The sequence below is a fragment of the Pelobates fuscus genome, chromosome 4 (assembly GCF_036172605.1).
Source record: "Pelobates fuscus isolate aPelFus1 chromosome 4, aPelFus1.pri, whole genome shotgun sequence".
Taxonomy (NCBI): Eukaryota; Metazoa; Chordata; class Amphibia; order Anura; family Pelobatidae; genus Pelobates; species Pelobates fuscus.
In genome coordinates, this window is record NC_086320.1 from 342,335,893 (window position 1) to 342,355,154 (window position 19,262).

A 19,262-nucleotide genomic window follows, 5' to 3' on the forward strand; every position below is an offset into this window, starting at 1 on the left:
TGATTGCCGGTGGGGGATCGCCAGCGATCAGGTAAGTGACGATTTACTAAATGACATACCAGGTATGTCCACGGTCGTTAACAACCATTTTTTGTCGGACATACCTGGTACGTCATCAGTCATAAAGGGGTTAAAGTAAAAATCAGTTGGAGAAAATGTTTTATTGGCTTGAGCCAATTTGAAAAAGAGCTGATGTGAGCCTTATTTTTCATCCTGTTTGTTTAGTAGTGCTCTTTTGACAGCCATTTTATCAACTTTATTATTATTATTATTATTATTATTGGTATTTATATAGCGACAGCTTATTAAGCAGCTCTTTACAATAAAAAGGGAATTTACCAAATGAGACAATAACAAAATTTAACAGGAACAATAGGTAGTTGAGGACCCTGCTCAAACGAGCTTACAGTCTAGACTCTAATTGGCTGCTCTCTGACCCTCTAGACTCTAGAGGGTCAGAGAGCAGTCAATTAGATGTACAAGATCTTTCATGAAAAAAGGCCAGCAGACAATATCTACATCTACCACCTTCTAACAACACCAGTGCATATTTTACCCACATATACAAAGCTAAAATTCCACATCACTCAAACCCCTTGTACCACGTGACAAAGTCCCAAATACATGCCATATCTCCTCTCCCAAAATCTCAATTATATTATCGTCCGTCCCTGTTACAATGAGTTCACCCAATATCTACACACATAAGACCCATCTAATAAACAATCACAAATCTTATAGATGTTGTTCCCATTTTTGGAATTTGGTGATGAACTCTCTTAAGACTATTTGTTCATCGGACAATAATAGGGTGATAGAAAGGAAACAGAGAGAGAGACAAACAGGAAGCAGAGAGACAGACGGGTGATTAAAATAGGCAGAAAGAGAGACAGTCGAAATACAAATGACAAGGTATGACTTTCACTTGTCTTTCTACCTGGTAGAGAGACATACAGACAGAACAAGAGTGATACACGTGATATATGACTAATATATTAATGGTGATTAATAAAGCAGTGCAGTAACACAAAAACTGTACATTCAAAAAGTCTCCTCTTGCCTCTTACCCCCACTCTTATTATATTAGTATTGTTATATGTTAATATAATATAATATATTATATTTTTTTCTGCCTGCAGGGGAAAGTTGCTCACAGAGGCCTTGAGTCCTAGAGGCCTTGATCATCATCATCCCCATTATAATCATTATTTTTGTTTTTAACTAGGCAAACAGTTAATTTAAAAATTAAAATTAAAAAGAAAACCTAGAGGTATTTGTTTGCTGTCTTCCTATTGCCCAAATATCCCATTCTGCACTTGAAGAGTTAGGAAAAAACATTTAGGGTTCTCAGACCTTCTAGTGGCCAAGATAATGCAGAAGGTCCATCAATATGGATGTCAGTTAATACTAATGAGCAGGGCACCATGGAACCCACATGTCTCCTTTTCCTATCCTCTCTATCTCTGATTGCCCATCTGGGCTGCAAGTCTTGTTGGCTAAACAGAGACAATAATACACTTTTTTGGGAGGGTGGGGGGTAGGGGGTGGTAAAGGGGGAGTACATTCCAAAGCAAAGCCCAGCCAGTAGCACAGGAGAGTAGCAGAAGGTACAAGAGACTGGGTATTATTATTATTATTATTATTATCGCCATGTATTTAGCGCCAACAGATTCTGTAGCGTTTTACAATATTATGACAGGGGGGGATTTAACTAGAAATAGGACAATTACAAGAAAACTTACAGAAACAATAGGTTGAAGAGGACCCTGCTCAAAGGAGCCTACGATCTATAGGGTACCAAACATTATTCTAAAACCCACAAACATAATGGTGGTACTGTAGGCATGGGAGAGGATGTAAAGATTAAATTAATATTTCCTTAAGCAGTTACATATATCATTTATTTTCATGATTAATAATGTATTCTTTGCTAAAGGAGATGTTACAATGTAAAATGACCCTGGCATGACAGATTAACTTTAAATCACTATTGCCCCAGGCAATATGGATTTTTGTCTTAGGGACGGTAGTCAGTCATAAGTATTGCAAATAAAATCCATAAATAGAGATTTGCTTGTGCCACTTGTTGGCCAATCTTTTCTGCTTGCTAGCTGTCATGTACAGTATGTATAAATAGAATACTGAAAGTTGGATTATATTTCTAAGCCTAAAATTCATGACGTCATGGTTTTCCTTTTGAGAAAGTGCCGTTTGCCAATACTTGCCCCTTGTTATTGGTCTGGTGGATGTTGTTTTAATTTATTCTTGTAGTTGTTCTAACCTTGTATTCTGCATCTGAAAACAATTAGAAAGAAAATCCAACAGGCATATAATTCCTTAGTCCCCTGGGACAGATTTTTGTATTTTTTTGCCAGCTGCATAGCATGTTCATAACACAAATTGATAGATTTGTCTGTGCGAAGAAAATATAGAACACGGTAGAGAAAAATCTCGAAGGAAGTCCAGAAAGCCAAGGACGAGATTTCTTCCTTTGTCAAAGCAAAGAGAAAAACACAGCCTCGTCCTCGAATGATCATAGTCACTGTGCATCATCCTTTCTCACAAAAGGAGTTTAGTAAAAAATTTACGACATGTAAAGCTGTACTTTATTTTAACAGTGCTCGGCAAGGTAATACTTTTATTTGGTTGTCATGGTTACTGTTAATGTGGAAAATAAACACTGCTATTTTACTAAAAGAACAAGCTCTGTAAAACATGATAGAACAGTAACGTTTTCTTCTTGCAACAACAAACATAAATTCTTAGATAAATGCTCACTAAAAGGATAGATGGTTTCTTTATTCTTTACATGTGGTAATTTGTCAATGAGGTTGGTAGCGCTATCTAGACTAGACAAGTTTGTATGTAGTTGCACAGACCGTTTTTTTCTGGAATTTAATCAATAAACTATGAATTTGATCAGGTAATTTCAAGATTTGGACAAAATTCTCAAACTGAAAAAATTACTGAGCTATGGAATGGTGTGGCTATTTTGGACAGAAATGTCAAATTTCTTAGCAATTCTTCACACGTATAAAAACCTACACCTACTGTTATCCTGAATGATGATCTACAGGTCCTTCACTGGATATAGCTCGTAGTCCATCATTCATTACATTTTCTGTTTATTACATTGTTCATACATGATGTAGTGGTGTGATGCAGTGGTGTGATGCAATCTTTGACCTCAGTGTGGAATATATAGAGGACACATAACAGTGAATAATTTATTAGGATAGAATAATGTCATGGAGGGGTCCAGGATACATCAAAATAAAGCACAAGATCCATAGGGTTATTCAGTAAGGTCAAAAAAAAGAGTTCACCAAACACAAAAGTACACTTGACACTTGAAAAAGGCAACAGTCAAAATGCGTCAAGTGTACTTTTGTGTTTGGTGAACTCTTATTTTGGATTTTTTTATTTATTTGTTTAATAAAGCTCCATTCCTTTGTATCCTGCATCCTGGATTTTATCAAAGAGATAAGGATTAAAAGAACAACGAGAAAGCTGCAATAATCAATCCTGAGATCACTTTTACCTTTCCATTCAAGGTCCTTAGTTTGAGCCAGCTTATTTAAGTGGCTCAGAAGCATGTGAGTGAGACCAATTATCAACTGTTTTCACTTACATCAAGCTTCATTACCCTATGATTTTTCCTGTTCTTTTTTGTATTATAGGATTATTCCTTGCTTTGTATGTGGTAATATTTGCTCTTTTATAGTGTGCTCTAACCAATTTATATATTTTATTTGTGTTGCACCTTTGTATGTGTGGTGCTAGTAGCACCAGATGTTTTGTTGTGTTTTTACCAAATCCTTATTTATTGCTGAGAACAAGACAACGCCTGATTTGTGCCGGTATTCTGGGCATTCAAGTCATCCGACCATGCCACCTAGCCGATCTAGTGGCTCGGTGACCGGGGGAAACGGACGATCTCCGGACACGGGGCTAGCTCTAAAAAGAGTTTAATCTGTGGCCCCGCAACCTCCCCCTTTGGACCAGTGGGGGATATCCCAGTCCCCATTGGGGAAACCTTACCTGCAAGAGCGGTATCTCAGACCAAGCCGATTACCACATGGCAAGTCCAAGATTGCCGACGAGCTTATTCATAGACAACATGGGGAGAGATCAACGATCCAGGCCTGGGAAGAGAGCTTTGAAGCCAGATTTGACAAGGTGTGCCAATATTTCTGGGAGCGCATTTGTTGCCCAACCCCTACCACTACTTAATCTGTGGAGCCTGTAACCCACGCTACTACACCGGATCACCGACACCATCCTGGGATGGGGACCCGCACGAGGGTCTCGCATGCCAGCTGCCTAAACACCCCAATGTTTACCAGTAAACCGGAGCTCCCTCAGGCTTACAACCCTGCTGGATGGAGGAGGAGGATTCCTGGAAGCGCAGTGATGGTTCCTCTTGGGGCCTAGGAGACAGAGGGAGGCAGAATCTGCTGCACCGGACAAGCTACAGCATGATGCCTGGCTCCACCAAGGGGAAAATTATGGCGACACACCCGGCAGAGCAATGAACTGTCTCCTGTGGCATACCTGCGGTATCGGATGAAGCCTGGAAAACCAGCTTCCACATAGTGTCTGTTACTACCATTGCAGGACCTTTTATGCTCCTTCACATTTACCTCACCATGGAGTAGAGTATGCAGTGGCTCTAAAGTAAGCCTTACCTTATCTAGTAAGTTATCTAACACTCTCTTCAGTCCAGCTTAGCCTATTACTAATCTAACATGCTAAATGTTTCCTCATTGTGCTTAATTGGTTTCCTTTCCTAGCATAACAGTATTTTATATAATCATATATTGACCAAGCATGTTCCTACATTATACCTCGTTATTCTGATTTAATATGCTGTTAGTTCACATAGCAAGATAAAGCTACCACTTCTGTTTATCTGTTTACTTAACAAGCCTGAGTAACATAATGAAAAATTTACAATTCTAACACACGCCATACTATTATCTCTGTTGTAATGGTTCTACGTGCTGTTGTGGCTCTGTTTGCAAGTCTGTCAATCTTATGTACAGCAAAACTAAAGATTTTTTAATTTTTAAATAGCAATTACTGCATCTAACTTAGAAACTTTTTGGGATATCAAAGTTGAGGCCTCGCCACCATAATGGCTATTTGGGAAATTATAGAGCTACAGTCTACTTTTAGAGGAATTCTCGGTGTTTTGAAGTCACATCTGCCATCGTGACAACTCCTGACAAATATCACCATTGTCAAGCATCCGTGAATATTGAAATAAATGAGTTATTTGAAAAAGGAAGGTTAAATACACAAGGGAAAATAATCTGGTGAAAGTACAGTGTGAGGACAATGCTCAATACTTAATTTATGTTCATTATATGTTTCCTTTGGGAAATTACCAGTACATTCTTTATTTCTCCGGAGAGCACCAGTGATCTGCCATAATTACTCCTTAAATTCTTGACAACCGCTTGCTTAATGGTGTGGAGGAAATTTGTCCTTCAGTGGGTCTCCAGCATATGCCAGATGTCTCCTCCACATTTCTTGTTCTCGATAATTATATTGCAAAAAGGAAGCTTGTCTTCGGTTACAGAATATTGTGATTAGGGTTTTCTAAAGAGGTTTTAGTGTCTTATGTAGGTATGTTAATTGTGCTGGAGAGAAAAAAAATGCAATTACACTTATCGGAGTTGCAATTTACATCACTATCCGTGAAAATACCCTTTCCTGTGAGACACAAGGAATTTCCTTTCCTCATTTCCCCCAGTGTAACGTGTGGTTAGGTATGTGTTCGGCAACTGGTCATGTCTGCAAAGAAATATCACAGAGGCACGATGCTCCTCATAATTGTTGCTTTAGTGGCAAAAGACTATATCTCCCAAGTGTCCCTTTTAAAACAGACAGTACCTAATTTGGATCGAAATTCCTCCATCCCAATTTTCTTGCTTAATGTCCATCTTTTCTTTCCTAATGGTTCTATTTTATATAGGGGCTCAAAAGTACACTTGTGTAGGAATATATGAGTGTTTTGCAGAAATAGAACTCACAAAAATGCATCCTTACTCTACAGCAGGGATAAGCAACCTTCAGCACTCCAGGTGTTGTGGACTACATCCCCCATAATGCTCTTACACCCATAATGCTGGCAAAGCATTATGGGAGGTGTAGTCCATAACATCTGGAGTGCCGAAGGTTGCCTATGCATGCTCTACAGTAAATGTGTTTAGAAATCTATTAATAAAATACTGTGAACAATCACAGTCTATGCCATCACAAGTTGTTCTTTGACAAAGACCCTGTTGTGGGCCGAAACGTTGCTTTCATCTGCTCCAATAAACGTGCTCACTGGATTTACCTGGACCATCATTTATATTCAGCAATACGGGTTATAATTGTGGTGACAGCATGGTGTGACAATTGGTTCTTAAAAGTTTAAAGTATCTTTTTTATATATTTTTTAATGTATATTTTTCCACATAGTTCGTAATGTCCGAGAATTTATTTATTTTAACTTTGATCCATTCTTCCCCTGATAGTAATGTTTTTCTTGATATTTTTCATCTGTAGCTTCACAGTAAGAGTCTGCACGAATGTTTCGGGACAAAGCATTCCTCCCATCATTGGTAAGTAGAATTTTGAATTAATCAGTTACCGGTACATGTTATGAATATTTTGGGGATAGATCATGTCGTTCGGTGAGTTCCTTTTAGAAAATTGTGAAACTAGAATCTACAAACATTAAAAGTCTAAATGAACCTAAATAGTAATTTAGTAAAATATACCATAAACGTGATCATTAGTTAACTGTTTGCTGTGCAATATAAGTAGATTTTTTTCCAAGTGAGCTACACAAAATATCCAGTTCAGTTGTTTTTCCAAGTGGCTATTCTGACCTAGTCTTTGCAATTTCATGCATTTTCAGTTCACCACAATTCATTGTTTAGTGAGTTACCCCTTTTATTTCATGTAACCAGCCTCAGATCTTGAACTAAAAATATACAGCGCTGTTTTCAATAAAGACGTGAATAGAGAACCCTGTCCGGAGATGAATTAAATACAATGGAGTTAAACTAGAAGGTTTTAATTTATTTTTATTTGAAAGCGTTCTAGAATTGTATGCGTCTGGTGGAGTTATTTGTCTGCAAAACGGATTTATTGGTAATTGGTGAGTTAATAGAATAGCAAATGTTTAGATAAAGTATGTACTATTGATGCACATTTTGGCAGTCTGGTAACATACGTTCTAACTGTCCTGCGTTCAATAGGACCATCCTGATTTTTGTCCTTTGGCCCACCATCTTGGTTATTTCCCTGTTTTTTTTTCTAGTGACACCAGGGAACTGCCCCAATCATCATAGTGCTTGCCCATCAAAAGACACAGTTGTGTGCAAACTACACTCAGGGCATTAAACCAATGCCCCAAAAGGATACGTGGAACAATTTTACAAGTTACCTTTCTTACTTAAAGAATAGGGTCAGGAACACAAACATGTATTACTGACCCTATATTGTTAAAAACACTATAGGGTCTTTCCCTCCTATTTATAGTAAAAAATTTACCTTTATTCCAGTCTGCTGGTGCTGGCTCTGCCTCTGATCTGCCTTCTTGGCTGACATCATAGAAAAGCATTGAATTTGCTGAGATTGTCAATTCTTATGATCTTAGCCAAGGAGTTGGGTCGGGGGGCAGAGCCAAATACCACCCTGGCCAATTAGCATCTCCTCATAGAGATGCATTGAATCAATGCATCTCTATGAGAAAAGCTCAGTGTCTCCATGCAGAGGGTGGATACACTGAATGTCAGTCACACTGTGCAGCACTGTCACAGGAAGCACCTCTAAGAGCCATTTAAATAATAGCCACTGGAGGTGTCCCTAGGCTGTAATGTAAATGCAGCCTTTTCTCTGAAAAGACAGTGTTTACAGCAAAAAGCATGAATACATTAAGATGTAGTTGTTCTGGTGACTATAGTGTCCCTTTAAGTAGAAATAAATCGTTTTCAAATGTTTATCTTCATTGTGCTTTTCACGAGAATATTTTTCCTTTGCAGAAGCAACATGCACCTCTTACATACTGATGGCCAATGGACTTGAAATATCCACTAAATAAACAGTAAAACCCTCTCAACAGCAGGGCATCTCTAAGACCATCAGCAATTAACTTTGGCAGTACTGCCAAAAAACAAAAAATAATAAATTGAAACTCCAAAGTATTCTTTGGCTCTCACTTTAAAAATGTAAAGTTTTTTTTATATAAATATTGTATGCTTTCTGAGATCTAATGAGAATTAAAGAACATGTAATCTTAGTTTTAATTGCACTTCTCAGAAAATAATCACTTTCTTTTGCTTGAGAAAAAGAACCTGGGAAACACTACAAAAAAACAACAAAAAACTATAGTTTAAATGCATTAAATTAACAGCTGTGCGTTTTATTCGCTAAACATTGAATTGTACTAAATTGTAAAATCAATTGCAAAATGAAGTCTAAAATAACCAAGCTGTGACAATAATTAAAGTTGTTTATTTCTAAATTTTGCATTCAATTTTCAATATACTACGATTTTGTGTTTAGCGAATAAACAATTGTTGTGTTTCTGGATATTTCAATCTATGCTGCTCTTTTTTTCCTTACAGTGGAGACCCTCACCTCCTCCCCCCCCCCCCCCCCCTCCAAAAAAAAAAAACTTGAGAGGACCTACAATGTACTGTACCTCCACATAAAAAAAATAACAAACCAAATGCCCTAAAATTTTCCACAAATCTTTAGCTGGATTAACCATATGGTAACCTAAAGCAGCTACCGAGGGAACATGGGTTAGACCATGGGAACATGGGTTATGGCACCCTGGTGCCATAGTTGGTCAAGTTGGGGGTTCAAATTGGTACTTTTCCATTCATGTTTGTGAAAAATATGCAGATTTCCCTTTGAACCTTGGTAATATTATCAAACAGCTGTAGAGCCTTTTAAGGTTTATATTTTTGGTGTTTACTCGGAATTCCGCATTTTGTTTGTCCTTGCAGTGTTGAAAGCTGAACTTGAACTGGATTGGTTGAAACAGAAAGGTGCTGTGAAAAGGACCATGTTTCTGGATTATAATTATGTCCACCGTGCCTTTGATCTGGTTATAGGAAAAAACAAGCGGTCAGAATGTCAAAACTTTGTTGTTTATCTCAGGGTAAGTTTTAAACATTGATGCTGGCATACTTTGATATTCATAAAATAAAGGTTATATAAATAACTTGAGTATTTCTGGCTGCAATTAAGAAATGTTGATACATTAACAAAAGTGGAATACAGCCACTGAATATAAATAACGTTTGACCTTGAACCATGAGAGAAGAGTTTGGAATGTCTTTAAAAGGTAATCACGCACTAGTCATTATGTTGGACAAAAATGCTGTCAGTCATCTTGAAATATATATTGAGTTGTTTTTTTGATAAACTTGGAATTCTTGAGACTTTACTACAGAATTAATTTTTTTTTGCCAAATAAGCAAAACTGGAGAAGCAGCTGTCTCATTCTCGTCTTTCCATTCAGTTTAGTAAATAAACCACTGTTTGCGTTCAGTCATGCCACTTTATTCAACACATACAACTTTATTCAACACACATATGCGCAAAATCTGATTAAAGAAACACAGAGACTATATTCAGTTTATTAATGTATATTCTCTAATCAAGTAACAATTCTATGTAAGCAAGATGGCAATTAAGTACTTTAACACTATAAGAAAGATGGTGAGTCTTTTGGGGAGCTGTGTCAAGGTTATAGCTTCTGACCCGTATTGTAGACTGGTGCATTCAGTTTTGGTTGAATTGCAATTCGTCCAAAATCTTTACTCATATACTTACCGGTATATATTATACATTTTTACCTCTGTTAAATACTTTTTCTCACTCTATCTGTGAACCAAATTAAGGGAGAAGGCGTTATTTATATTATGTATATATTTTGCATGTACAATTCTACTTGTTATGGTGATGGCAGTGGTACGTAAGTGATATAAAAAAAATGGAACATATCGTTTAAAAACACGTCCACCAAGAACTGCAAATTCTTCACTGGACATCTGGAGTGACTGTTTTATGTTGGTATTCATGTTGCACAAGGCCAGAATGAATCATCAGCTGTTATACAAATACACAAAAAAACTACCCTGCTCATACAGGAACTGTCAATTGGGCAAATCCAAATACTGTATGACTGGAAGGATTTAGGCAGCATGGAACCGTGACTTCCGATTGCCACAATTCCATGGAAAGCACTGCAGATTTCTCCTACGCACATTAAAATAGGACATTATCAGTTTCCTGCTCTGATGTTGGAATCTCATAAGATATGTGCAAGTCACTCATATTATATGATTATGGAGTATATTTTATTTCTTTATTATTTTTCTATGGTTCACAGTTTAATCATAAACTCTTTGTACCCAGGTTCAATATGTATATTCATGGTAAGTGCAAGGGTAATTTTAAAAGTTCAGATGCTATAGCCCCCTAAATATAACTATGCACCCACAAATATATATATATTTTTTAAATGAAAATCGGAGCAATATTTCCTCTTGGTACAGAGTTCCAAGCTCATTCTCCACCCTCACAAAAGGCAATCATTCCCAGAATGGAACTATAGCTTTCTGAATTCACTAGCTTTTCAAACCATTTTACTAGTGATCAAAGAAAATGTAACTAAGTAAATTAAGTTCACTAATCCCTTGTATTCACTTTAAAAAAAAAATAAATCTTTTTTTGATCTATATTTCTTGTGAAGGAAGAATCTGAGTTCCGTGATAAGCTCACTCCAATTAGTGTGAACTTGAATTACACATTGGATGAAACTGCTTTTCTGGGTGAAATGGATTTACGACCAATATTAAATCGTTACAAGGACACTAGCATCCAGCAGCAGGTACCGTTTTACTTTTCTCATGCTGTATAAGATATAAACTGTGCCCAAGAAATAATGTGCTATCATCTGCTACCAAGAAAATCTGTCGTATTACCACCTTAGATAATTACTAAATTATCCTAAAAATGCTAAAAAACTTGGTCAATTTATATAAAACCACTAACATTGGTGCCCAACTAAGAAAACTAATGCAAACTAATCAAATGAGTTCACTTCATAACCTCGTTCCTACATATAATGAGACAGTTAGTGAAAACTATATTTGTTTCTATTACCTAGTATGCTATTAAGTGAATCCATAATTAACTTTTTTTTTCTGTGAAAAGTCAAAATCTAATATAGTGCAATATATTGCCATTAAAATTATGGTTAATGCTTATGAATATATTCTCACAATCAGCTCACATGTTTCAGAGCAAGTAAATCGGCTCTACATTGACACACTACTTTTAGTTTTGTTATGGAGATTACCATTCCTTTCTAATCAACTCCATAAACGGATATATGAACATAAATGAGGAGAAATAGTGTAAATTAGAAGTGCACATATTTATAAAAATACAGAATCTTACATTTAATGTAAAATCATTGAGTGAAGAGTCACAAGGAACAGCCCTATGTCGCTTTACAATTAGAGTTCCTCCACCATCTGATGACATGTAGACATACTAACGCATTTTGACAAGTCATTCTCAAATGTTTAAAATTATTCTCAAAACCGGCTATAATTTGCTGCTGAATTGTCACCAATTCACAGTGGCCTATTGATTAGCAAGTTTTCTTAACGCACTTATCTGCATATTTACACCCTACTTGGTTGTAATTGTAAACTATGCCTTCAATATAGTAAGTCAATTCTTAAGATGTCACAAATTGTGTAGTAAGTAAACTTTACAAAACATGAATTAGAAATATTAAGGGGCTTATTTACTAAACAGCTAATTGTAAATTGAAATCTGAATTTCAAAAATTAGGTAAAAAAAATGCTGATATGGAAAAATTATGGAAAAATCCACTTCACATTTTTGCATTTTTGGTTTTAATTTCACTACAATTCAAAATTTTACTGAATAAAGTTCTGTTTGAGTGGTCCAGAGCATCTATGTAAAATATGATGGGAACTTTGCCCTCCATACCTACTTTGTACATTTAGGATTGGAGAACATGTCATCAGTTACTCTATCCTTTAGCCCATCATCTAGGCCTTTTGGATTTGTGTAATGTAATATCTTATGGCCTGGGGATAACTAATTAGGCAGTTGATGGATTATATTTTTGTGATCCCTTACTGTACATAATCATTTCATCCTTGGGGAGCACATGATTGATAATAACCTCATTTGCACGTGACAAGTGTTTATTGATTGCCTTTTCAACCTGAAATGTATTGATATCTTGATAACTTACTGTTCTAGAATTCCAAAGCTGTATTAATGGAGACCTTTATTTTCAAAATATGCCTGCTTATATATAGTATTTTTTATTTTTACTAAAAATGATAGCAGAGGTATTCACTAACGCCAAATGTTTACGAATTAAACCCGAATAGCACAAAGAAAGCAAAAATAGCCAACTTGTTACTATGGCTGAGTTGGAGATTTTTTCATAACAGCTAGTTTTGTTTTTTCTTTTAGTTCTGTTTTTCTATTTTGCTTTAAGGAACACTCGAAACACCATAACCTATGCAGCTCGCCATAGTGGTTAGGGTCCCTGAAGCACCTTTGTGCTCTTGCGGGTTAGTAGTCAATATGAGTTCTGCCGGATGCTGGTCACCACTGTTTGTGCAGCTCGAAGCTATCTGCACTGAACTAGCCCAGCGGTGCCTGGGTTAGCTCATTGACTGATGGAAGCTTCTTGTAGGAGATTCTGACTTCACCTGAGGCTGTGACTAATGCCCGTCTGAATCCAGGCAAGTTTTGAAAGTGCTCACAAATAGTTAAACTGCATACCCAGGGAGGCTGTAGTGGTTATGGTTCATGGAGTGTTCCTTTAATTCACCAAACTTTGGAGAGTGGAGAATAACCCTGTAAATCTTTCAGCTTCCTGTAATAGTTAACTGGAATGTAATACCTACATACAAACTGTACTCTGATTCAGTATCACTCCTTATCCTGCATCCAGGGAGGAAACTTGTGTGATTTTAGACAGCTGTTCTCGGCCCTAGGGATTGTTTGTTTGAAGAGTCCCCCAATAAAGATTGCATATCAGATACAATCTTACAATATAATTGCACTGGGAATGATGCAACTATCTTATTTTCATGTGAAAAACTCTTGTATCTGCAGTTTCCCAGATCACCTTCATTACATTAAATTTAGCAGTTTATTTTCATCCAAAGGACTTGTCATAAGACATTCCTTACGTTGCCTGTGCTTAATGTAAATTTTAATAAAGTAGCAATTGTCCACAGAAATCATCTGAAAAAACGAATGGACATTGATAGAATTTTATCGCAGGAACACAATCCGTCATTTAAAAAAAAGAGAAAATGTGAATTTGTGTTTACTTGGAAAATTTATAGAGCATATTGATATATTCGTATATTGATTAAAACAATTAATGACAGTAAAACTGTATACATTGCAATCTTATTTTGGAGTTTATCATATCACAGTGTAGTGCAAACAGACTACTCTCTACTTAAATATGGTACAAGTCTCTCCGACTTATCTGATTTACCGTATTATAAACCCGCAAAGCAGGGAGAGAGGAGGATGAGCGCGTAAATGTAAGCAACAAGGGGGTGCATAATACCTCTGGGGGAATTAAAAGGAGAAGTGGGTGAGAGAGTTATCAGAGAATGAGAAAGACATGTTGTTTTTCTAGCAGTGGGAATCGCATATTTAAGATATTCCACCTAATAGTGATACGTGTTGCGTTAGTGTTGATATAGATCCAGCGTTTTCTAGTTATGTGCGCTCCCATTAAGCTGTTTAACATAGGGTAGCAACTCGGATGTGTCAGCTTAGGGGTAGAAAAGGAGGGAGACAGAGACAGGACTTGGTTGGTTTCTTTCTTAAATCTTCCAAAAAATATGTTTTCCTGGTCAAGGTGGTGAGTTGAATGAGCTGGTAGCAGGTATGAAATTTGTAGAAACACATTAGATTCTAAGATTTATTAAGGGCCAGGGTAAGATTTTATGATTATATGACTGATAATCCTAACGCTTTTGATGATTATTTTAAATTAACCAATTAAGTTGTAGCTGTTGGTGTAGGAAGGAAAAAGATTGAGGGTGTTTCTGTTTACAGTATATTTACATATGCTGCTTTAATGACAAGATAAAGTAATGTAAGCAATAATTGTATTAAAATGTTTTTAAAAAAACAAAAAAAAAATCTCGCTTCCACACGGTGAGGTATGCCTGACTCCCTCCCAAATTTCCTATTGATACGGAAGCAGATGTTTCTGGGGCTTTATGGTTTGCGCACATTGATGTCACTGTGATGTCGTTCCTTTCATGTGCAGGAATATTATAATGTACATGAGTTTAACTAAAAGGTGTAAAACTGTAATACAGCATCAATTAACTGGGGCTGGCCAAAGGGCCAGTTAGCTGTCTTAATTAATTCACACATTCTCTAAAGGTAGACACATTAACAAATTATTAGTAACAACAAGTAACAATATTAGTAACAATTCTTGCCGTCCAGGTCACTATTTTATATTTACCTATTACAGGCGCACATTTTGGTGGACTGTGGAGAAGATAATATGTGTATTCCTGATCTGATACTTTCAGCAAAATCGTAAGTATAACAGAACACAGTACTAGTAAGAACAGAATACACTACACACATTACAATGGAATCTGTTCAATAAATTCTGGTGCATTAAACAGTAAATGACTGGCAGTTGGAAAATCTTACAAATTTAATAATATCTGTACAAAGGGTAAATACTGATATAGGTGTTCAATACAGGGCATCACAAAACACTACTGCAGCCAGCAATTCTCCTAGTACTATAATATTATAATAGTGCCTGAGTCATCCTCCATGACTGCTATTAAGCAGCACTGTACATTGATAGCCTTGTAAGCTTTAGTACAGTGTTGGTGTGATTTTACATCCCTTTGCTCGGTGGCGAGATCTATATTACAAAGGAAGTGAGGGTAACTGGGAATATGTTTCTGAATGCCTTATTGAACAAATGCAGGGGTCCTCAACCTCCGGCCCCACAGATGTTGCTGAACTACAACTCCCATGATTCTCTAGCTATCTATGTAATTCAAAGAATCATGGGAGTTGTAGTTCAGCAACATCTGGGGGGCCGGAGTTTGAGGACCACTGAACTAATGGGTTCTGTACCCAGAATTGGTAGAGAAGGGGTTAATAAACTCCAATATCCTTTACTCTTACGCATGCTATTTGTTCGATGTAGAATGAAAATGTCACTTTGTAAGTTAGAGCACATATTAATAAGATTTATTTTTTTATAGGAGAACAGGGAAGAAACTAAATAAGTATGGAGGTGATTTAAATCCTATCTTGGTTTCCACAATGGTCCAATTAAATACGTTTTAGGAATATAAACACCAAGGTTTTTTGGGTCCCCAATGTAATGCCTGTGTGCTGGCTTAAATAATGATTGGACGAGCAATGACGAAAAAAGCAGATGTTAAATTGGCCAATACAGCTACGCAGGTTTTAGTTCCTGCTTCAACTGCATATAATTCAACATTAATTGCGATTGTTTGTGTGTATGTCAGCAAAAAAATTTAAACAGCAGAGTACTGTCTCCACCAATAATGCGGGACATACATTGCTAATTATGAAGGCTTAATTTACATTAAACATTTACTATCATAAGCTACAGCTGACTTCATTCTATGAGCAATACGGCTATTTACATTTTACACGTTGATTATCGGGTTATCTTGACTTAAACTAAAGGACAGACTTAAAGTCTGCTATTTAGTGGATGCATGTTTGCAATCATGTAATTTCCTGATTTAGATAAACAAAGGGATGTATCTATTTAGAAGGCCAAAATAGAGAACAAGGATAAATGATTATTAACCCACTATATTTAGACGTCTATAAACTGAACAAACATATAAACACAGAAAGTATGCCTTCTCCAAAAGGGTATTCATTAAGTTCTACAACATGAATTTTATTTTGTATTTTCCGCACGCAGACATTTTATTTTGCATTTTGTTCTTTTTTGTCTTTTTTTTTCACTGTAAAACAACTTATTAGCAACAACTAATTGCCTAATTCAGTGTTTTTTATCCCATCAGTCTGGACACAAAAATGGGTCCACGTAACAGGGCACAGGGCAGAATCTCACAGAGTTATTGATTAAAATCAAAATTCATGGTAAATTCAAAATTAATATCAAATGTAAGGCCAAAGTAGTCAAACTGGAACCATTAGGGATAGAGTTGGGAATTTTTTTCAGTAAAACTATTTTGACTTTAAATTTGGAATTCACTTTGAACTCTCACCTTGAATAAGCCTGTTAAATGGGTAAGCTGAGGTGTTTTGCACAGTAAGAGGCTATTAGAATTTTTGTTCAGTAGCATGAACTCACCCACAAATTTAAGTATAATTTCTTTGACTGTTATTGAGTAACAAACCTTTCAAAACAATAATAATATTCGCCATCGTGTAATTACGAGAAGATTTTAGTTTAAGTCTAATTTTCATTTTTTTATTTATCTTAACGTACCATGTTACAGGGACAGGAGCCATTTTATTTTTGGAGAAGAGAACCACATTCTATTCACCATCAATGCAAGAAATGATGGCGAAGGAGCTTACGAAGCTGAGCTACATGTTAACATACCGCCGGAAGCAGACTATGTTGGCGTTGAACGTAACATAGAGGTAATAACCTCACGTGACCCCCCAAAAAAGAGCAAAACAAAATGTTGGCAGTTAAGCTCTTTCTCTTAAAGAGGATTTTGAAATACTCTCAGAAACAGCTGGTAATTAAGGAATTACGTAACTAAAAGACTGGCAAACTCAAACAGCATATCCTATCCTTTCAAGATACGGTTTATTGTAATCTATATCCTGTTGGGCATGGATTCATCGGATATGATAGTTTACAGAAAGGATATTTGCTGAGGTGTGTCGAATTCAACTCCGCTCCATGTGCCTAAAGCTTAACTCACTCATCATTGTGTATTTTTAACAGATTTGTTTAACTTTGCGTCTAAAATAACAAGCCATTTCAGGGACACTATAATCCGCCAATAATTGTGCCATAAGTACTTCTGTCAAACAATAGAAGTGGTAAAGACATGTCAAACATATATAGACATTTAATGTCTGTGTTTATAGTGTATCTTCTCTGTCACTGTTAATATTGTTATCATGAACGTGTGACGGTATGAAAACCCTCCTGAATGTTTTGCTCTGTAGAACTCATAACCCAGAACGTTATATAACTCATTAGCCATGCAAATCAGCGGTGTATTTACCGCGAGGCAGCACTTTCAGGGGGGCAGCAAAAAAATCCACCACCTAAATGCCCTGACAAATGCCTGGCCAGTCTCTTGTTCTGGGGGGCTAAGGAGCTGGCAAGGTGGCCACCTCTTGGCCCCCGAGGCTGGCATGGGCTGATGTGGGAGGTGAGCGGTGAGGGAGCACTCTGAGCTCTAACCTGCTCAGCTCCCTCGCGTACACCGCAGTGATGCCGGAGCCGAAATATAACCTCACTCTGGCATCACTAAGAGACGCGCGAGGGAACTGAACAGGAGGATCACTGCTCTCTCGCCGCCTCCACTATGAACCTGCCTGCCAGCCTAGCTAGTAGCAGCCCCACTGGACCCCAGGGAAGAAGCCACCAAAATGTAAGCAAATAATAAATTTAAAAAATGACAAGTGTGTTAGTGTGCGTGTTTGTTAGTGTGTCTGTTAGTGAGAGTGTTAGTGTGTGTCTGATAGTGAGAGTATGTGTATGTGTGTGTCTGTTAGTGAGAGTGTGTGTCTGTTAGTGAGTGTGTCAGTGAGAGTGTGTGTGTTAGTGTGTGTGTCTGTTGGTGATTGTTAATATGTCTGTTAGTGAGAGTGTGTGTGTGTCTGTCAAAGAGTGTGTGTCAGTCAGAGTGGAAACACTGAGGGATTGCACCGGGAAACAGCTTGCTCTGGGACACTGAGGGATTGTGCAGTAAAGTCTATATTCAATGCATCTATATGTGGATATGTGGAGATATGTGGAGATTGGCCAGGGCAATGTTTGGCTACACCCCAGGACCGCCTCCTTGGCTGAGATCATCAGATTTAACAATCTCGGCCAATCCATTGTGATTGGCTGAGAGCATCACTATGACTCACACTGAGATTTTATCACTATAGGGCCAGGAATACAATTGTGTTCCTGACCCTATAGTGTTCCTTTGATATATATTTTTTGATATTTTAATATTTTGAAAAAATTATCTTAAACATTTAGTCTAAAACATTAAATCATTTGAGAATCATATTCAACAATATTTAATTGAGGTCTACTCTTAATATATTTTTGGGTTTGAAGACATAATGATTGCTGACATCTGTTTTACCATGCTCTATCATAGTCATATGATGTTATGTTGCCCCTGTCTCCCAGTACATACTTGATTTCAAGCTAATATGTGTTAATGTAATCTGCTTTTTGTTTTCTTTGTCAATATCTTTAAATCTGAGTTTAGCTGGAATTTGTCTCAAGTTTCTTTTGCTATCAAATAAATAAATGCTTTCTAATCATTTTATTATTTTGTTTTTTTTCAGCTAAATAAATATATTTTCTTCTTCTTCTTTTTTTTTTTCTATAGGGACTGCGTCTACTTAATTGTGAGTACAAAATGGAAAATGACTCTCGAATGGTAGTGTGCGACCTTGGTAATCCTATGGCAGCTGGAACAAATGTAAGAAATCCCAAGTGATTTAGCCACTTTACATATTATAAACATTTAAAGGACCTGAATAACACTTGTATATTCTGCCACTGAAAAAGAATATGAATTATAAATGGTATGCTGTGGAATGTGTTTGTATCTACTTTCAGGACTTTGTCATAGAATTACTTTTTATAAATATCCCTGTTAGTGCACCTGGTTCATTCAAACCTGACTATCTACAAATCCTCTTGGAGACTTTGCTTCAGCGTGGTTTTTTTAGCCAACCCAGCTGGAGATTAGGAATAAAAAAAATGTAAGTTCCCAAAAATGATAGCTCAGTATGTACTGAACACCTTTAGGTGGGACAGGTCAGGCAGCATTCTCTTAGAACAAGAAACCACTAAGAAACATGTGTTCTGATTGTTAAAATTAATATTGCTTTAAAAATGACTCTTTAGTCATCATGCTGTTGCAGTTTATTTTTTTATGTTACTAGCAAATCACTATTGAAACCATTGATTT

The 19,262-nt window shown here is 36.7% G+C and overlaps 1 protein-coding gene across 1 annotated transcript in view; it reads left to right on the forward strand.

Moving 5' to 3' along the window:
• The window catches only part of ITGA8 (integrin subunit alpha 8), a 130,286-nt gene that overhangs the window by 63,284 nt on the left and 47,740 nt on the right, over window positions 1-19,262 (forward strand). Inside the window, exons 16-21 of the mRNA XM_063452474.1 lie at window positions 6,559-6,614; window positions 9,015-9,169; window positions 10,769-10,906; window positions 14,588-14,655; window positions 16,593-16,740; window positions 18,675-18,767. Coding sequence (XP_063308544.1) covers window positions 6,559-6,614; window positions 9,015-9,169; window positions 10,769-10,906; window positions 14,588-14,655; window positions 16,593-16,740; window positions 18,675-18,767 — 658 coding nt within the window. The remainder of the gene's footprint in view (window positions 1-6,558; window positions 6,615-9,014; window positions 9,170-10,768; window positions 10,907-14,587; window positions 14,656-16,592; window positions 16,741-18,674; window positions 18,768-19,262) is intronic.